This window comes from Siphateles boraxobius, unplaced genomic scaffold (genome assembly GCF_051911475.1).
Source record: "Siphateles boraxobius isolate OS27281-9 unplaced genomic scaffold, OSU_SipBor_1 22, whole genome shotgun sequence".
Classification (NCBI taxonomy): domain Eukaryota; kingdom Metazoa; phylum Chordata; class Actinopteri; order Cypriniformes; family Leuciscidae; genus Siphateles; species Siphateles boraxobius.
Window position 1 is genome coordinate 19,179,834 of NW_027508833.1, and position 21,970 is coordinate 19,201,803.

At 40.5% G+C, this 21,970-nt stretch overlaps 2 protein-coding genes across 7 annotated transcripts in view; both read right to left on the bottom strand.

The window, feature by feature from the left end:
- kiaa0586 (KIAA0586 ortholog) overlaps positions 1-21,817 on the bottom strand; it is a 121,238-nt gene extending 99,421 nt beyond the window's left edge. For 2 of the 6 annotated variants that reach the window (XM_077238964.1, XM_077238963.1), the window contains exons 1-10: positions 21,656-21,817; positions 21,285-21,376; positions 21,140-21,201; positions 20,952-21,018; positions 20,490-20,559; positions 20,234-20,408; positions 19,915-20,127; positions 18,969-19,149; positions 17,722-17,871; positions 11,895-12,021 (exon numbers count right to left, since the gene is read on the bottom strand). In XM_077238964.1, the coding sequence (XP_077095079.1) occupies positions 11,895-12,021; positions 17,722-17,871; positions 18,969-19,149; positions 19,915-20,127; positions 20,234-20,408; positions 20,490-20,559; positions 20,952-21,018; positions 21,140-21,201; positions 21,285-21,376; positions 21,656-21,675 (1,157 nt within the window). In that variant the 5' untranslated portion in view covers positions 21,676-21,817. Of the gene's footprint in view, positions 1-11,894; positions 12,022-17,721; positions 17,872-18,968; positions 19,150-19,914; positions 20,128-20,233; positions 20,409-20,489; positions 20,560-20,951; positions 21,019-21,139; positions 21,202-21,284 lie in introns of all 6 variants that reach the window. The other 4 variants (XM_077238960.1, XM_077238959.1, XM_077238962.1 and 1 more) reach the window with 3 other exon arrangements.
- On the bottom strand, positions 4,744-9,536 carry irf2bpl (interferon regulatory factor 2 binding protein-like). Its single transcript, XM_077238970.1, has one exon. It carries the CDS (start codon positions 7,433-7,435, stop codon positions 5,450-5,452), a length of 1,986 nt encoding a protein of 661 aa, XP_077095085.1. The 5' UTR covers positions 7,436-9,536; the 3' UTR covers positions 4,744-5,449.
- Positions 21,818-21,970: the final 153 nt, after the last annotated feature.

Sequence of the window (21,970 nt, forward strand, 5' to 3'; positions counted from 1 at the left end):
ATTAACCCTTTCCTTCCCCAGCCAGTCCGTCTGCAAACTAAAAACAGAGGAAGGAATGTTTATGGTGCGCTCACGTGCCAAATATGATATTTTCCACTTGTGAACTGGTATTTACCAGTGTGTTGCGTTCAAGGGCTTTTGTTGTCGTAATGTGGTAAAAAGATGGAGATCCAGACCTGTTATTTAGCTAAAACTATTTTAGATTGCTTAAGTCATCTGCTACAGCAAGAAGATGATTTATCAAAACTCAAACGGTAAATAATATGCTGTATATTTTCTAGATCATGAATAGTACATATTTTTACCATTCACGACTCTTGCTTTGCTCTCCGCCATTTTGAAAAGGTCAAAGGTTATCTCATCTTGGCAACTCGTGAATCAAAATATACTACGAGCTGCCCAGTGGAAAATACCACATGAGGGGATGTTCATGTGCATTTTCCACGTCGGCTTTTGGTTTTTACCAAAATTACCATAGCACGTGAACGCACCATTAGTACTCAGTGTTTTGTGGGAAAAATGCGATGAATATCAAAACATGCGTGTCATTTCACACACTATAGTCATTTGAATGCATAAAACCTAAATCAGAGAGCACATGAAAGAGTCAAAGGATACAAAAATTGCACTTCGGTGTGTATTCAGTGGGTTCTCAGTTCAACACTTTAGATCAATCAAGTGAAAACATCCTTGAACAATCCAGCCTGCGAGCTTTTCAAGACAGACGGAGTCTCCATGGTGCCCTATAGGCCATTTCCATGTGCTCAGAAACAATCCCCTTCCCCCAAACTAGCCCCCCACCCCACTACTTCTCCGGCGGGAATCTACAGGAAGCTGTAACAGGGCCCTGGACCTCAAGAGGGACTGGCCCTGAAATGCAAATTGGAATTCCATCCGAAAATTGATGTCCTTTACAAGCTAATGAAAAACATCTGAAAAACTGCCAAAACGGACCCCCTTTTTACAACCCACATGCCATTAGTCAAGGGTAGACCGGAGCTGTGTCTGTTCAGTGAGGCGTATGTTCTTATATAAGGGGCTCATAAAAATAGAGACGAATCACGATTTTTAAAAAGATGTTTATTTAATAACACATTCACAAAAGTGTGAATTCAGCCATTTGCAAAATCAAAACTGCTTCTGAGAGACGCACTAAATCATATTAACAATAGCATGCTATTCCCAAACGGTTGAAAAAGGATTTACGGTCTAGTTTCTCTGCGCTAGGAAAGAAGAAAAAAAAGCTGCCAAAAAATAAACTCAACGAGAGAGTAGGAGTGAAAAGCAGGAGAAAATCAATTCCCCCTCAGTGCCTTTAATATGTGCAGAAAGAGGGGGAAGCACACGCCCGCTGTAGCCCGCAGCTTATTTGCGAGGCAGGAATGGAATGTCTGAGATTGCATACATTATGTGCCAAAGAGGCCCTGGGCTATGGAAGATAGTGCTGACATCACCGTCTATAAATGGTTGTGCTCGGAGGCACAGTGAATGAAAACAAAATGGGAATAACCCTTTTTGCACATAACCCCCCTCCCTCATCCGTTGGTACTAAATAACAAGCACAAGCGCAGAGAGTTAAATGCCATATTGCAGTCAGGGGTGCATTGACACGGTGGGGGTGGGGGTGGGGGTGGGGGGGGGTGTAATGGTTAAAATAGTTTTGCATGTACCAGTATAATATGCACAGACAACTTTAATCCATTCGCATGCGCATTTCCCCATCATTTTGTTTCTTTGCAACATTGACGTATGGGTTGGGACTATCAGGAAACCTATTGCTAATATGCAATACAATTATTTTAAGCAATAAGTAAAGCACTAGCAGCACAGAAAAATAACTTCTAAAGTGGTATGATCAGACTACTGTACAAATGGGCAAAGTTGTGATGAAATGAACATCGCAACAGATCTTTTCTTCCATTATTATGATGTACATCAGAGTAAAATGGATCATCAACAAAGAAAAAAAAGAACCTGGTTCAATCCATTAGTTGTTGATTGGATTTTGAGATTTCACGCCCACTGTAACTGCACTGTTATTCATTCCAATGACAAGAAAACAATGTAACAATATCAGCAAGAAAACGGTATTGTAATTATAAAACAAAATTATAAACAAAAGACATGCAAAACACAGCGGAGCAGACAGCCAAATGCCGGCACACGCAGGGTTAACGCTGAACCTCTCTGCACATTCCTGAATAAATGATGTTTTGAACAAGGCTGTTACCATGGGCAACTGTGCACGATGGCACTGCAGCGTAACCTTTGGAGTGGCTGTATTTTTATCCACTGGAAACTTCTCCCTTGAAGGAGAGAGAGAGAGAGAGAGAGAGAGAGAGAGAGAGAGAGAGAGAGAGAGAGAGAGAGAGAGAGAGAGAGAGAGAGAGAGAGAGAGAGAGAGAGAGAGAGAGAGTGTGTGTGTTATGGGGATGAAAGGAATTGGAGGAGGGGAAGAAGCCGCTGGCTTCACTAGCTAGCAAAGGGTGGACAGACTGCAGTGATTTTACAATGCGACCAAAAACAAATGTTCCTGAAACAGACAGGCTACATTAGAGTTAGAGACTAATATTCATTTTGAGATGTTTGCAGCAACACAAATAAATCCAACACACAACAGACTGTAAAAGAGGTCCAAATATACCAGTGGATCAATAAATGCCTTGTAAACACGGATAGAAATGTATTATGCTGAAAAATAGCAGCACAAAGGCAGTAATGGGATTTGTGCTCGTCTTGATATCGTTAAGATATATCTCCATCCTTAAATGGCCACTCAAAATAATCATGTGCGATTTCTTAAGCATTTATGCATTTACATGGATTATATTTACTATAAAGCCAATTAAAGGGTTTTCTCCACATCTCCCAGTTGTCTGCGTCTCAAAGCATTCCATGGAAAGGTGCAGAATTTAACACACACACTCAAGACGCCACAAAAGCATGTGTAGTAAACAGGAAGTGCGACCCCCGCCTTCTGTAATGGGTGGGGTTGTTGTATCTGTTTATTTTTTCTTTGTATGTGCACTGAAACTTGAAACCCATGTGATTATGGAGACAGCCAAGGGCACCTCAAACCCAAGTCAGTTTTAGCATGACAATAGAAGCCCACTCCATCCTGAACCAGACACCACACCTTTGATTCCTCACAGACAGAGCAGCAGCGACAAGATCACTGCAATGCACCACAAAGCACGACAAACTAAACTCTTCACCAGGTTTAGACGGATTAGGGATGATGTATTATACAAAACTGAACTAAATTGCCTCGCTAATCTATTGTGCTGTCATACGACCCACTGTCTTTTGAATATGTAAATATTTTGGCAAGGAAATCTTAATTCATATGCATGATTCAATGAGGGAAAAAACATTCAGTTTTAACTGTGCAAAAGAATATAGTTACAGACCCTTTCAATACCTATTTTGAAATTTGATGCAGTGCAATATATACATATATACACACACACACACATACATACACGCACTTATATAAACTGATATATATGCTGCACGTAATGCATAATGTGTATTACACAACATGCTGATTAACAAAAACAAATGTTGCACATGGCCTTTATAGAAAAAATCTTGCATAGTGCAGAACTGTTCTAGTTCCCGCTTAAATTATTCCGATCTACAGGATGTGCACCACAGGCCTCCACAGTATTCAACCACAGAGCCCACTTCAGTAAGATAACTTGGCATGTGCATTGTTCTATGACCTTAACGTCCCCCCAGTTATTTGGTCTGGATGCTCTTGCATGGCCGGCTGCCATGAATGAATTGTGCCACCTTCTATTTGTCTGTGAAAGAGCATTAGTTTGAGTCATGGCAACAGCCACGCACCAACTGTTTTCCCTCGCTCCCGCAGCCAATGCAAGAGTACGACTGACAAGTCACATGACCAACCAGCTGAATTCTAAATGAGGAATACATCCCCAGGGCCATCTCAGGCATGTGCAAGCATTTTCCCTATCCAGCTTTCCTACTTGCACCAAAATACTGACACACGGAGAGAGGGAACAGCTAATAGCTCCTAAATTGAGGCATAACAGATTAAGACACAGTGTGTAAAGAGCAGGGTGCGTATTTTAACGGCTTCTGTATATGCAGTAAAACAGTTTTTATTGTGCGCTAACAGAATTTGTTGCTAAGAGAGTAAAAAAATAATGGCACATATTAAACAAGCACTGCACCTACCCCATGTGAAACCCATCAGGGAGTGCTGAACTGATGTTTCATGCCCTGTGGCTGCATCAAACATTTGACTTTTAGGTCAGTTTAGCAGGACTACATCTGTTTGGAGCAAAAACAGTGACATGAATGCAAAACACACTGACAAAGCAATGAAAATGATATGCTTACTGAGATACTCGATCCCCTGTTACATGTAACAACAGAGAAATGTGCTTAGCAGAGTACTTTTCATTTTTTTTAATGGCTTTTGTATGGATATTGTTGGTAACAAAAACACCATTGCAAAGAGAATGGAAAAAATAATAATTTGGTCCTTAGTTAATACAGTTGTTGAACATCTACAAAACATAACCGTTTCATACACAAATAGACGACACTAAACAATATCCACGCTGCCAAGATGTCTTCTATTATAAAGAAAGAAAGAAAAAAACTACAATTTGCCAACTAGAATAATTCATCGGAGAACTTTGAAATAAATCAAGGCAGAATTCAAATATCAAAGACATTTCTAACCTGGACAAATTAACACGCCACAAAGAGTTAATATCAATGAATTTATTACAATTTACTCAGCTCCAAGGCACGTTACAAGTCTTCTGTTACTACAGAAATATGTATAAACAAACAGAGCATTTCATTTTTCATTTACAGTATTTTTTGCTCTACTAAAGCGTCCGTGCAACTTTAAAGCAAAAAGAGAATGAAAACACGTAATAAAATATATCTGTATTCTCAGACCACGGGATACAAATTAAAAACTGCCGTTTTAAAGATCATACTAAAAAAAAAAAATTAAAAAAAAAAAGGACGGGATCAGGAAACAAAGAATGCCCTCTTTTAGACTCACTTCATTTGTTATACCTACCACAAAAAAGTGTATTCATTAATAACATTTTTTTTTTGCTTGGGATTGTACATGTAGATGTGGAAAATAAGTATGAAATTGAATAGAAATGTTAACGTAAACCGCAAAAGTGCCGTAAAAAAAGGTTTCCACGCACACATCCTCCTCCTTCGTGGAGGAAAACAAATGTCTCTGTACACTGGACTATATCTGTTACTTCAATATTCACAACAAGTAGGCTGTGTCTCAAAACCAAGCGTGCTGCACACTTAGCATTTCAAATGCATCTATAATGTTCATAAATGTTATCTTGGTAGGCAGTTCACCAAGTTTTAAGACACAACCTTAAATATACTCGCTTCACTTGTCTGTTTCTGATGCAGGAAGCATATATATTTATATTTAAGGGTCTCTTTCTTTCTTTACTTTCACATCCCCGGCTAAAATGGTCGCTATCTCGCCTTGCATGAAAGCCCAAGGCACGTTTGACCCTACCAGGGGACATTTCTCTCCGCTGGGGCAGTACACCTCTCCTGTGGCCCCCTGCGCTTTGATGCTTTCCCGGGAACACGGGAAGCAGAATTTGTGGTTAGGAACTGACGGGCACTGGACGAAGTGTGTGTCTTCTAAACGTTCGTGGCAGATAGTACAACACAAGGGTCCGTTATTGGCCATGGGTGAGTCTGGAATGTTCTGAGGGTGCACCTGATCCATGCCCTGATGTGAACCCGATTGGGAAGGCGTCCCGGTCAGACTGATCTCCCCGTTTCGGGAGGCCAAACGCCGCTGTCCGGACACCGAGGCGGGGGAGACTGGGCTGCTACTGTTGTGTCGGGTGGATGTGGTGGAGTGCACAGAGTTGCTGTCCTTTGGTGAGTGTGCGTTACCCAAAGTGTCTGCGACCGACATGAGCGCAGCCATGGGGGACTGTCCATTTTGTGGGGCCGATTCGGGTGGGGTGGCTCGGCTGGAGTGCACCGTCCCCAGGGGTGGAGGTCCGCCGTGAGAGGCTGCGAACGAGCTGGATGCCATGGTCAGTTTGAGTGCCTCGCTTTGACTCGCCATCCACTGCTGTCTCTGCTGCTCCCCCTCCGCTGAGTCCGGTTCTGGGGAGGCTTTGCGTTTGCGCACGCCCGTCCTGAGCGAGCTGCCCGACGCCACGGCCCGGGGCATGTTGACCAGTGCAGAGGGCAGCAGAGGGCAGCTGGCGTCGATGTAAGGCTGGGGCAGCATTTCACCCCCGAGCCCCTCCTTAAAGAAACGCACAGACTCCGGCAGCAAATCGCCCAGGAGCCTCCAGTCGCCAGACCCATGCTTTTTCTCATATTCCAGGTATTTAAAGCCAGAGGAAAGCCCTCTGCCAAAGTCTTTCATGCAGTCCTGATACATCTGTTTAGCCACACCGGACGCACTGGAAAACACATTACCAGATCCACTGGGATACTCAATGAAAATTTTCAGTTCATAGTCCATGCCGGGCTTGGAAGTGGCATCAAAAGCAAACACCCTACCTACAAGGGAATGATCTTTCTTGAACCTCACATCAAACGGAGTGCAATTGGAAAGCGTGATCAGTGTGTCCCTCACTATCTTAGGTTTGTTCGCCCAATCCTCTGACCTGTTTCTCAAACTTTCACCAAGTTCAGACAGAGCCTCTGCGTTACGCTGCTTCTCTTTCAGATCTCTCTCTTGGTCCGTGCTGGACACAGAACCGGGTCGTTTACCCTGCTCGGAGAGCGCGAGCGCAGGTCCGATACTGGTCGTGGCTGGAGGGGCTCGTCCTGACATGCTGTGCTGTGCTATACTCGCCGCGGACGGCGGGCCGTTCAGGAGGGTCTGCGGGAGGAGGTTCGGCGGCACGCTCATCTGCCCCGACACAGCCACCAGCCCGTGGTTCCGACGTGAGTTTGGGCTTTGTCGGTTCAGCTCGGGGGGTCCGTCGTCTGATTTGGGGAAGCCGTTCGGTCCACCGAGCCCGTTAGGAAGCCTGTGCGCGCCAATGCTAGAATAATCAAACCGCGATCTCTCTGTTCCGAGCGCGTATCGGTCCAAGCCGGACTGTTGTTGTTGTTGTTGTTGCTGCTGCTGCTGTTTGGACGAGCCGTCCACATGATTCATCTGCACCGACTCCTTGGATGACATTCCCGCTTGTGCTTTCACCGCAGGCGGCGGCGCGGGACCAGGGGATCTCCCTTCCTGGAAGCCATGAGCCCGCTTCATATGGCGCGCGGTCTCGATAACAAATTCGATCCGATCCGCGCCCTCGTAGTTCACGCAACCCCTGCATACGGCCTCCGTAAAATCCCAAATCATCGCCCACGGCATGCGCGGCAGGTCGCACAGATAACACGACTGTCTCCTCGACGAGGAGACCTGCGCCGAAGACATGTTGAGCTGCTCCTCTCGGATCCGTTATACGGTTACTAGGAGGCGAATGCGCCTCTTCTGCTTCTCGGAATGCCACCTGGCTGGGCCAGTGACGTCAGCACCACGTTCCGCAGTTCCTTTTTCTGTTACAAATGACAAGCCACTTGTTGCCATGCGAGTGCGCATGTGCTAACCACTCCCTAACAAATCTTCTGAATGGACCGAGAAACGCGCACCGCCACCATTATGGAAAGCCGCTATAACATTTATGCTTCAAAACATGCTGTTGTCTATTTTTAAGTTACTAGCACTTTTTAAATGATCATTAAGTAAATCCAATTGTCAATATTCAGTCCTTACTCATTATATAGGCCTACTAGTATTTTTGTCATTCCATTCACTCTAATCTCAATAGTGGCAAGTAACTATCCCATTGTTATTGGTAACACATTTTAATTTTTGTTTTTATTAGTATATATATTTTTCGAATAAATAAGTGCTATTAAGTCTAGAATGTGTCTCTAGGAAATAATCACTAGAAACTAATAAATAGTTACTATAGAAAATCTGAAATAGACACCAGCATGCATGCAACAAATAGTTATTAGTCACTTTTGGGATAATGACTAGTACCAAAAACAGAAGTACTGGTTTCTAATGAATAAATGTGATCAATACTAGTTTCTAATGAATAAATCTGATAAATTGTTTTAAATGCTAATTTAATAGATAACCATTACTATCTAATGAAAAGTTACTAATGAAAATTAAATGGATAATAGTCATTACTGGATCACATACAAAAACGTACTAATAAAAAAAAATACTTAATGTTCAAGCTTCTTGCCATACCTCTTTAGCCAGCTTGCTTTCAGAATACAAGAGCCAGAGTTATGGGTGGAAAATCTGAGGTATTCATGTTACTTCCAGTGTGTCGAATCTTATTGCTTCTAAAAATTCCATAAGCTTCATATTGTGTGGTCCTCTTAATAATGCAAGATCATGTTGGAAAAATGCTTACACCAGCAAAATGCATACGATTTACAATAAAACTATGCATACTGTGGAAATACATACACAAGACATTTTTGGGCATTTGAAATCATATTTATGCTCCATGTTGTAGAGGCTGCCTTAAACATAAACAATACCTATAGTAGATATTCTGACATCTTTAAGTGATTTAATAAATATGATTATGAAAGACTCATAATATTTCTGGTAATATCGGTCAGTCTCTGAGTGTTTGTTTACTTTAAATGAGGAAACTTGGCAGCCCCGCCCCTAAAGCCCCTTTCCCATGGTCTATTATTTGCTTAAAACACCCCGTAGATGATGTAAAAAAGAAAAAACTCGCCCTGTTATACAACAAGACGAGGGGGTGGAAAAACCAAAAGAAGAAAAAAAGCAAGGGAGGTCTGGAGGAGAGGAGAAATGCCATGTATTGCAATCCCTGCATTCTGCTGGCACGTAAAGAAGCTGTGCTTTATCCAAGCAAAAAACAACAACATAACTACCAAGTAGGCAGGAGCCAAATCTGAGGATGTGATTTTCTCCCTCCGCTGAAAATTATATATACAGTCCATCAAGCATTGCAGAGCCTGAATTTGGATGTCAAATGGATAAAATAACCACTACTGATTTGGCAAGCAGAATGTCTTCCAGCTTGTAAAGCCGGAGACACTTTGTACAGTATTTGTGCTCTGTGCTTGTGACTCGGATGGTGTAAATGAGCCTGATGTCTTTCGTTTGTGCCCCAAATTAACGACACAAAGAAACGAGTGTTTGTGCAAATTATCTTGGATCGAGTCACTTGACTTCAAAATGAAATCAGGCTTTACTTTGCAAACACTCAAACGCCCTTGCGCGACACAAGACCATAGGTAGAACTCAAATATTTATATTTTGTATTGCACAAAATTTTTTAACTGGGATTTTATGGACAGAAAAAAATGCAATCCTTTAGCAAAAATGTCAAGTCTAAATATGCAGTCTGTCAAGGATATTTCACCCTCCTTCCTTTTCACTGAGGGATGTTTCACTGTCCCTGTAGTCTTCTCATGAATACAGATCACCCTGAAGCTTGGCACTCACTCACACACACACACACACACACACACACACACACACACACACACACACACACACGCACACACACACACACACACACACACGCACACTGTGCAGAACATCCACCCACCCACCTATCCACATACACACACACACACACACACACACACACGCGTACACACACGCACACACACAAACACACGCACACTGTGCAGAACATCCACACACCTACCCACATACACACACACGCACACACACACGCACACACACACACACACACACACACACACACACACACACACACACACACACACACACACACACACACACACGCACGCGCGCACATACACACACACACGCACGCACGCACATACACACACACACTGTGCAGAACATCCACACACCTACCCACATACACACACACACACGCACGCACGCACGCACGCACGCGCACACGCACAGGCGCACACACACGCACGCGGCATGGAAAGTTTTCTACATTCAGCTTTCCACCAGCTTATCGCAGGGGTTAACTCTCAGCTTCCGCTAAGTGGCTGGCGGGCTGCCAGAGTGAGGGATTCTGGGAAAAGGCAAGTCTTGCCAAGTACAAACTGCCAACATTAAGCAGGCCTGACAGCCTCTCTCCTCCTCCAAACCTGGCAGCCATTCAAAGTGCTCTTTCATTTGAGACGCTGGCGGGCGGCCAGATGCATGCAGATTTACTTTACCTATTCTCAGATGGAGCCGATAGAGACCACCCCACAGTTGCCATGGGAACCAGAGGCTGCTCGGAGACTTCCCAGAGCTGCTCGTGTGTGCGCATCTTGTGTTGAACACTCGGTAACCTGCAGATGTATGACTTTCTCTCTCCCTCATTTCATTTTTTTTAAAAAGAGATCTTACTGTTACACAGAAATACTGACTGGAAAAGAGAAAGAAAAATGCAGCTGCTGATCTGCCAAAAAAAAAAATGTGGTGGTGGTATGAAAGCAAATGTACCCTTTTAAAATCTTCTGTTTTTGCTAAACCAATACAAAGGCTTCACACACTAGGTATAGCCACATTTATTGAAAAGGACACATTTGAAATATTACCCAACATGTATGTTAATAAACACACTATTTTTGCTCCTCTAACAAAAAAGGACTGTTGCAATACTACGTATATTATTACCATATTCATGTAACAGACAGACAGACATATCTAGCATATAATTAGCCAATATTTTACTCTCTCTCTCTCTCTCTCTCTCTCTCTCTCTCTCTCTCTCTCTCTCTCTCTCTCTCTCTCTCTCTCTCTCTCTCTCTCTCTCTCTCTCTCTCTCTCTCTCTCTCTCTCTCTCTCTCTCTCTCTCTCTCTCTCTCTCTCTCTCTCTCTCTCTCTATATATATATGTGGGTTGTGGGTATATACTATATATATATATATACATTTATACACATATATACATTTATTTTAGATACACACACACACACACACACACACACACACACACACACACACACACACACACACATCTGATTTATTTGATCAAAATACAGTAAAAACATGTTTAAAATGTGTTCAAAAGAACAGCATTTATTTGAAATAGAAATATTTTGTAACATCATAAATGTCTTTACTGTCACTTTTGATCAATTTAATGCATCCGTGCTGAAAAAAAGTTATTTTCTTTCAAATAAAACCAAAAAAAATCCTACTGATCCAACACTTTTGAATGGTATTATATATTGGCCCATCGATCAACCACTAATTCATTTCATATTGATATGGTAGTCTAAGGTATGTCAAAGAACACATTACACATGCCAAAAAAACATGGTATTGCCATGGCAAACGTCAAAAAACCTTTTAGGTACTGTTTGTCAGCCTCATCTGCAAACTGTCTTCTGCTTGCCCCAAGACAGTTATATAAACTCCAATTTAAGTGTCTTGCTCCGCATGACAAATCTTCTTCAAGGAGGCCAAAATGAATTTTCAGATGTAGCGGAAAAAGTGTTTGGAACGGGATCCAAAAACATGTTCGAATTATTGAGAACCTCCCTTGCTACATCAGATGCCAAGAACAAAGACATTCAAAGTTAACCACTAACATCAACGCACTGCTTCTTGTACTGTCATTTTGACAAGTTGCGGTAAGCCTCTCACAGCGAGAGACACTCGAGCAAAACATGTGATCGCTTCGTCCATTTTTAAGTGACACTTGCTTATGGAACATTAGGAAGGCGTATTTAAACTAAAAAGACAAGGCGGCCTTAACTGAGCACCATAAATAAAACAAAAGCATTCCTTTGGCTTGGGAAAAGAAGTGGTTATGTAGGTCCACTACTATGGTTACACACTGTGTACGGCGAAACACGAAAGGCCAAGAGTTGTGTGCCTTCCAGCTCTGAAAAGAGATCTATTATTACCTGGACCGCTCTGGTTGGCCGTTGTCAGCTGTTGCCATGGCAAACCGCTTTACCCCAACAGACTGCACAACGCATCTCTCGGGAGACCTCTGGTTATTAGGGCTCTGTTCCTGAATTCTGCCATTTCCTGCAAAGAGAGAAGATATCGTAAAGGATCAGCCTGGCCACCAGACACCTGCCGCAGTCAGCAGTCCAGTTCATCACTGCCAGAACACACACTGCTGCGGGCCTACGACTCTAACAAGGCCTCGTGTGTTTCGGCTAGTCATCGTTCTGCAGAAATGCAGTGCACTGTGCCAATAACCCGGACCATAAATACGTGATACGCGCCAGGAGTTTCTGAACACAAGCGAGCGGTTATTCTTTCTCTATTTATTACAGGCTATGACTGTAAATGGAAAAAGTCAAATCGAGAGCCAGGAGGGGGAAACCTCATAGGGCGCAGATGTAAAATATCCTGGTGCTTTTTCCTGAGCCCTATTAGGAGGCCGGAGAGTGGAATGTTCTCCCCGCTGCACTGCGGAATGCAGACGAAAGGAAACAAAGCTATATAAATACGCAGGACAAGGATTTCTCAATCCTCCAAAAACAACAGTAGAGCTCCTGACCGTAATCATTTCCTTAAGGTCAAAAAGGCAGCGTAAGAAGGGCCTCCTCCAACTGGAACAACAGCAGTCTGCCATGTGCGCCTCCAGCGGGCCCCAGCGTCTGGCTAACAGGGAACATGAGGCTTCTTGAATACGGTTAAACGAGCAGCTAAAGTCTCATGACTCAACGGCAAACAAAGCCTCCTGTATCGCAGTCCTTCTGCACCGTGTTTCCTTTGAGAGAACAAGCAGACATGCAAAAACTATCAGCGCTGTTAATGACTGCAACAACAACAAAAAAAGCTGTGCTGTAAAATGTCGGGTAATTTAACACATTTGACCTCAAATTAAACTAGCCTATATATAGACAAATGTTACTACAATTACAATAACTGTTGTCTATTTTAATATATTTTCAAATGTAATTTATTCCTGTGATGCAAAGCTGAATTGTCAGCATCATTACTCCAGTCACTTCAGTGTCACATGATCCTTCAGAAATCATTCTAATATGCTGATTTGCTGCTTAAGAAACATTTCATTCATTTCATTCAATATTATCACCTATGTTAAAAACATTTGTGCTGCTTAATATTTTTGTGGAAACCGTGATTCTTTGGTGAATCTAAAGTTCAAAAGAAAACCATTTATTTGAAACAGAACTCTTTTGTAACATAATACATGCATTTACTGTCATTTAACAAAGACACGCTGTGTGTGTGTGCGCGTGCGTGAGTTTGTGTGTGTGTGTGTGTGTGTGCGCGTGTGTGTGTTCAATGACCGACCAATGGCAGACAGGGAAGTGTTTTGGAAACTTGTCATAAAAGCTAAATAGAAAACAATTAGAAAAAATTGGTTTAAAATAGTTTTTGATGGACTGCAGCATGTCTATTATTCATGTACACATTGAAACAGAACAGAAATGTAATAAAAAATTTCATCATAGCACCCAAGAGGAAAAATTTCAATAAATATATATTGCAACATGAAAAACAGATCAATAACTTAATTGACCAGACTGTAGCAGTCATCATTTTTCTGGGTCATATTCTTTCCAATTGCATTCTGGGATTGTTTACTGTGACAGCTGGAAACAACAGCTCCTGATAGGTCTACACGAAGTTGCCAACGTTACAGCACAGATTCCTAACCCTTTTCCCAGCTGCCGCGTGACGTCAAACCCACACACATCCGCAGCTGCAAAACATCAGCTGTAAAGTTCGAGACCCGTGGCTGCGCGGAGATCCATTCTGCTGCTTTTATAATTACACCAAACACAGAGCTGTAAACAACAGTCAGCATTTAACATGGAGCTGGCACATCACCAAGGGCCGGATTCTCGTAATAGTGCTGCCAGACACACAATGCCAGACTGCTGCCCGTCGGGAGCACAGCTCACAGCGCTAGTGAACGCCTTAACACCCCATGCAGGTTAAATGACTACAGGAAAAAAAGCAGGGGGGGTGCAGGTTGTCTGATACATTACGTGCATTATGGGGAACAAAGAACCTTAATGCTTTTGAAGGCCTGGCTAGCGTGTCTGTGCTCTATTAAGTTGTGACGCACGGCATGTGACCCACCCCCCAGCGCACATCAACACTGATGGAGGCCTCGGCAGGTAAGGGCACTGGCTAATAATAAATTCTGCCATTTACATCGGAAAGGGCATCCCTGCGGGGGGGCAGACAGATTCTCCTGGTATCTCCCGGCTGACATGGAAGAGGTGACAAGAAGCTTTCCAGCTTTCAGAATGTACAATGAACACATTAGGATCACAATGTATGTCATGGTGTTAATGAAACATGCTAGTATGAATATATATTTTATCTGTCTGCTAATCCTAAACTGTATTATCTATATCTATATCTATACTGTTCAGAGGTTTGGGGTCAATATGGCTTTTATTCAGCAAGAATGCGTTAAATTGATCAAAAGTGACAGTAAAGACTTTTACATCATAACAACAGATTTCAATTTCAAATAAATGCTGTTCATTTCAACTTTTGATTCATCAAAGTACCCTGAAAAAATGTCATGGTTTACACAAAATTATTAATCAGCACAACTGTTTTCATTATAATGTTTCTTGAGCAGCAAATCAATATATTAAAAGAATGATTTCTGAAGGATCATGTGACACTGACGACTGGAGTCATGATGCTGAAAATTCAGCTTTGCATCACAGGAATTAATTAAATATTAAAATAAATTGAATTAAGAAAAAACAGTTATTTTATATAGCAATAACTTGACTTGAAACTTTTGAATAGTATACATACATGCATGCATAAAGCATTTAGAAAATCAGAGTATTTAAAGATGATGTCATCGCCCTAAGATCAGCTAACCGCATACTTCGACAGTTATTGTCTAGTACGAGCTAAAATTCCTACCCATAAATCTTTGATGAGGTAAGACCACATGAATTTCTGTTGAGGGCATCTGCAATATTCATAACCCTTAATGTAAAATCTGCAGGCTTCTCAACTAACAGGATTTGACTCTTGTTTCACCCGTTGGGTTTTACTGTCTTCACTACAAGTTTGGATCTGACTGATCTAAAGGCTAAATGAATAAAAAAAAGATGAATAAAGAATGAAATTTCAAACATGCAGCGTGACTACATACAATATTTATACTATTAAAAACTAATTTGTCACACCACAGGACCATTTAAGTGAACAACAAAAAGGCTAAAAGATTATTAAAAATTGACATAACAAAATTTGACTATATTTTTGCTGACATTTTGAATAAATTATTCATAAAGAATATTGTGTTTTTAATTGTTATAGTCAAACATCAGAAATACAACAATTAATAACTGGTTCAACATTTTGATTATTGGACACTTTAACAAAAACTACCTGCATCATATAGGTCATTAATAAAACACTTACACTCACTTACATTGTAACCTAAAAAGCTGATGCTAAAACAATCCCCCAAACACAGTAGCTGCTTATAAATCTATCTTTATGACAAAAGCATAGTATGAGCTCTGATAATTAAAACAGTTCTAATACGCCTCTTCTAATTTCCCGGTGCATTACTCATAAACAGGTGAACATAAAAGTATCCTCTAGTCTACACAACAAATCTTCACGCTCCAGATTTCGCCTCTCCGCATGCATTTAATGCCGCTTTGATGATGTACACGAGAAACAAAAGAAAGGTTGGCTAAAAATAGCCCGTTTCAATGGAGAGAGAGAGAGAGAGAGAGAGAGAGAGAGAGAGATATAGAGAGTGAAGAGAGAGAGAGAGGTCTGACAGCCGAAGAGATGAAGCAATGCTGCCACTGAAATAGCCGGGTTGCCATGACGACAGATTGATGCTCACAAGTGACAAAATGGAGTCAGTAGCAACAGACATCTTACTCCTGAATTTCCCCACTGTCTCGACACACAAGACCCAGCAAAACAGCAAACTGGACCATTTGTGTTTACACTTGCTGATTTGAGAACATCCCTGAATTTCACATCAAATTCTCACACTCAATCCCGGGGAGTGCATTGTGTATGTATGTAGGTCGAATGTGCGGTTATAAGAAAACAGACAGAACTAATGCTTTGGGTGAGAATTTTCAAACTCCAGGAAAAACACACACCGAAAAACTGCAAGCCATAATTAACTCTCTCTGTTCTCCCACACACATCTATCAACGTGAGCCTAAGAATAAGCTCCGGCGTCTGGGAAAGCAATCCTGCGTTAATGTGGGAGACACCTAGGGGGATTCGATTCAGGTGGGAAAATTCTCCCAGGTTTCAGACTGACGAGCGTGTGTCAGCGACCCCATGTCTGAGCGAACGGCTCAACCCTAAATTACCAGCAAAAAAAGAGCAATGTGAAATAGAAAAATCAGGAATGTTGTTTGTGATAAAACAAGTGCTCCTCGAAAGTGATTCGGCCTAAGCTAGTATACTCAAACGGTTACACAACATTGCGAAATGTAATTCAGATCTACCGCGGCCTGTTTAATGACACACACTACTTGAAGACACTAAAGCAGCTGTGTTACCAGGTCAGCCTGTGCTAACATGCCCGAAGCTTTCCAATAACAAGCCTCGGCTCTCTACGACAGGAGCAAAACAGCGTGACTGAGGCGAACAGCTTGAACTGTTCATATTTACACAGCTGTTCAGCGGTGACACCTCTTTCAACAACTGCTTTTTGCCTTAATTGGTTTTTAGAGCAAAAGCAAGTCTTCAATTCAATCCGGAGGAGTGACAGATTGGTTGAGTGATGGTGTCTGAAGGGAAAAAACATGCTCGGGGATAAATTACTGGTTTCTGGAGTTTGAGAACATGAGGTTCTGGGTTGAGCTGATCATTGTTGCCTCCTAAACAGGAAACTAAAAGCAGGCGGTTTCTTGGCGGAGGCGAAGCACAATGGATTCCGAAGCCTGTAGCCATGGATGCAGCGAATGCAATTCGAAAATTAGTGATAAGATATGAGATTTAACCAAAGAAAATATGCCGCAAAATATGAGCAGAAGTAATTAATTAAAATGCTGTGTCTACTTGCCAAAACATAGTCAATACGTACAAAGAAGAAAAAAAAATCAGATAGGCCTATAGATAAAAAAAAGACTTTGCATGTAAATAATTTACTTAATGCAAAGGACTAATAACAGAAACAAAAAAACAATAAATAAAGTGCACAGAATGCTTCATTTTCTATATTTAGACATACAGTCGCACAAAAGTAAATTAAAAAAGCATGCATCTAAATCCAGAAGGACATTAGCCAAGAAAGCTTTAAGATTCAACCACAAAGAATGACTTGGGAGAAATAAAAAAATACAGTTTTCTGCTGTTATGGATTATCATTACCTTTGATTAATCTAATTACTTCTGATTGATCTATTAACCTACATTACAATAATTTAAAAGAAGAGGATATCTGTTTATATATATAATGTAGGTCTGTTAGTGGTGCAAAAGCAAAGATTCAGTGGTGACGCTACTGCCATCAAGTGGTTTCAACTTGAATGTCATCATAATACCACTCTAGGACTGATTTAAAAACAATTAACCAATAAACAATTCATTCAAAGAATCATTTCAGATCTCTGCTTTGATAGGGTCGTGAATCAAAAGAAATAAAAAATAAAGTAAATTGCACCCACAAAATCGGGGCCTTGAAGCAAAACCAAATAAATCAGATATCTGCCATTAATGACCGTATTGCTTCCTGCCAATAAACTATCACAGAGAAAATGATGCATGAGAGAAACCAACCTTGGTTTTTGAGAGAGGATCTTTGAGGTTTGATGGTGCTTGTTGATGATGTCCAGTGGGTGGGTTTAGGAATGACCTTCCGTGGTGCGGGGGTGTCCAGGGGGCTTCTATGCCCACCTGCTTGTTTCTCTCGGCGCACATCCTTGGAGACTGCAAGAGAAATAAACCAATTTGGAAACAATAACATCAGCACCCTTTGTAATTCTAAATATATTCAAATATACAGTTGGCCCAAAAAACTATGTGGGCACTTAAGCCACCATTAAATATGTATAAATGTATTTGCATTGTATAACAGAAATTGTTTCACACAGCAAAAATAGCATGAGCACACTTTTCAAACAAAAAAATTGTGCAAAATGTTTGATGTGTTTCTAAATATTCGAAATGAAGACAAAAAAAAGTATTGAACACTCTATGGTTGTCAAACATATTTATTGTTAATATGATGAACCACACCTATGGTTATTCTGTTAAGACACCTTTGTGAACTTGAGAGGAACGGACGTCATGTGACTTGAAGAGGCCTTCAGTCTTGATTTTTTTTAGGTCTACTAGAATAGGTTTTTATGCTTTATTTTTCACATATTTTACATTGTTGCAGCACCTCTCTTCCCGGTCTCTCGTTAACGCTCTGTTTAGTTCCTGTCTCTATGAAGCCTCTCCTTGTGAAAAGTGCAATGTGCTCTGATTGGTCAGCTGGACGACCAGTGTTTTGTGACTGGTCAACCGCTTCGACCACCCCTTACCATAACTATGAGGTTTTTTTCAACACACTTTGACAACTCAACCAGGCCTCGCATCTTTTTTTGTGTATGCATTGGGTGGTAATTGTTTAAATTTAGGAATATTGTGAAAACTCAAGAGAAATATCACTTAGTGATATGGAGAATAACTCACTTTGGAGTGATTTTGTGCTTTTTTATGCTCAAACATCAACATTACACACTACAAAGGGTTTAAAATGTAAAAAAAATATTATAATAGGACCCCCTTAAACATCCAGAAGTGTCAAAATACTTCTTAGTGTCACTGTATTTATAGATAAAAGTGCATGATTTATATCAGATTTACAAACAATGGACCAGGTCAAAACACAAATTATTATTAGAAGGGCTCATATTATTACTAATTTTAATTTCTAAAAAAAAAATGATGTCATGGTGATTAATTCCTCCTATGAGACACAATCTGCATATTGCCATTATGGATTGTGAAAATATTCAGACAAATATACCACAGCTCACCTAAGCCTGGGCTTCTAGCAGAGGTTTGATCAGTGGAAAAGAGTCTGATGCTGCGACTCCCAGAGATCTGAACGGGCAGAGAGTCTGTCTGGGTGATTCCAGAGCCTGTGTGCAGGGTGGACTGCGAGTCTGTGTTCGCACGAGCTGCTACCACATCCAGAGCCGAGCCCAAGAGACGATTCTAAACACAGAGGATAGAGCGCCTGTGAGCTGCGTCATATGAGAAAGTAATGCACATATTGACAAACACAACCAATTATGAAGCAAATCTGAAACCTCTGCAGGTCTCTGAAATGAAGATGTTATACAACAACACATGACTGCTTAAAACAGATGTCTGGAATGGAAGTCTTTTTTCCAAATAAAAGAGTTCAATGTACTCTTTTTCAGTATTTAGTACTTAACCGCCCTGATGAACAACAACGGAAACTACACTTCTATACTGAGGCCAGCATATCATAACTGAGGATATTTCTAGCAGCAAATACATTTAATTCACAGGTTAAGGAGGGCGGGGGAAACATGAAAACTAAACTTTTAATGTTTTTGGTACAATAAACCATGCATAACATTATAAGTAGACTTTAAAATAAAAAAAAGTTAAATAAAATACTAAAATGAAACAAAAATAAAATGAAACAAAAACAAGTCAAAACCAAACAAACAAAACAAACAAAAATAAAAAACAGAACAATAATAAAATAAAAAACAAAACTTAAAAAAAACCTAAAAACAAAAGAGATAAAAAAATTAAATGAAAAACAAGACAAAACAATACAGAAATAAAATAAAACAAAAGTAAAATAAAAATAATAAAATAAAAAATAAAAAAAACAGAATAAGACTAAAAAAGTGAAAAGCAAAAACAAACAAACAAAAAATAAATAAATAAAATAAAGGCAGATTCGGCATCTCCAGATCTGAACAGAGATCTTGCCTTCTTTACCTGCAGTTGAATCTGCTGACATTGAATTGTCTCCAGATGTTGCAGTCTCTGCTGGATCAGAATATTAAGTTGCTCTTCCAGATGGGCCGCTCTCCCAGCAGAAGTGTTCTCAGTCCTGGCCGGCCTCCCCGGCGGGACACTGCCCTCTGCTGCCTGCAACCTCCTCAGCTCAGCAGTTACCAGTGCAATCTGAGCCTCCATCTCTCTCTGAGCCTGATGGGTCAAACAAAGACAGTTCAAGGAGAGCGCTAGAATACTGTATTGATTTATGAATTTAATGGGGTTATAATTCTGTATGAATCCTTCCAAAAAGGTCTACCTTGATAAGCGGCGCTGTGGCAGCAGAAGTAGCAGCTGTTATAGCTGCCACACTTGCAGAAGACCCAGGATCTCCTAATGGAAAAGCAGGATCTGACTGGCCTCTTGGAGTCTGGGATCTGTCTTGGTCCAACACTTGTACTGTCACATTTCGTCTTAAAGGGGCGGTTTGGGATCTGAAAGACATAGTGAAATATCCACATGTGCAAAATGACCATGTTTGATCATAGAAGCGACTGCATATAAGCAGACGTTACCTCTTCCTGAGGGCTGCAGATACTGCTCCTCTCCCATCAGCAGAGTATGTAGAAATCTGCACATCTTCACCTGTGGTGTTCAGAAATGTCAAATCAATTTACAATGGTGGCATTCAGCACTTGAAAAAGTATATAAGGATAGTTTATAATACAAATATATATATAATAGGCATATATAACATGGTACTAATATGCCAATATAACATAATATATAATATAATATAAAATTTAGAAGAGAAACAGTGTATAATTTAAAAAAAGGATTAATAAAACAAGATTGAAACAAGACAAATTTAGATGAAAAAACTAATAAAGGAGAAACCAAATAAATAAAAAATAAGAATACAATAAATAAGTAAATAAATATTAATCTTCAGTACTATAAGGAGTAGAAAAAAGAACTAAATATTTTCCAAATGAGATATATATATATATATATATATATATATATATATAATTTACCTTTAGACTTAAAGTTTCCTTTCTGCATGACTGGAGTTTGAGCTTTACTTTTTTCTTTCCTGGAGGCCTATGTGACAGACACTTTTGTTAATTAACATAAAAAAATTACAAAATATTTTAATCAATTTAAGTTTAGATTGATTAAAAACAAAACAAACATAAGTACACCAAAGTAAACAAAATCTCACTTTGTCAAAAAGGTTAGCAGATTTACTTGATGGTCCAACAGACTGTTGTTCATCTGGTCCAGCTGAGTTCAGGTAAATAGGAATTTATTCTTTTGATTATTTCATTGATCTCATAATTTAACTAAAACCAGTCTGATAGTGTTACCTGTATCAGCAGCTGAAAGGATATTCACAGGGAGGACAGGTGGAATTTCTCTCTCATCCACAGAATGAACATGTTCTGAGTCTGTCAGTCTCCTGATGTAAATATTAATTTTATTATGACTCGTATGCTGTTTTTCCTCTCTGCTGGCACCCAAAGAAGCTCTGGTTGACTGAATTAAAACATCTGCTGCATCAGAACTAGACGTAGAGTCGTTTAAATGTGTGTTATTGATCCCAGACACAGAATAAGAGTCCATTTCCACTTTTACATCAGTAATAAGACAGTCCAATAAGAGGTGTCGGTTGTTTTTCAGTCTTTAAACGGTTAATAATAACATTGTGCGGGTCCATTAAAGCATCAATAAGTCTTACCGTAAGGGTGACGTCAACATAACGATTATTGTACGTATTTCCAGAGATATCCACAGATGACACACGTCAATCACTCTGACACTGTTGTTGTCAGTAATGTATTGGTTTTAAATTTCCCGCCGCAGGTGATTTTTTAAAGCATCAGTTTTGATCAGCCTCTCTCAGTTCTGTTATTATATTAAATCACGTCTAAATTTTAGTATTTTACCGTAATATCCAAAGGATGCTTTTTTCAGTTCACTTCAGCCGTAAATCCAGTTATTTTCACAGCGTCGGTAGTTGCCGACAACAAAAACTTCACAACAACTGTGATCT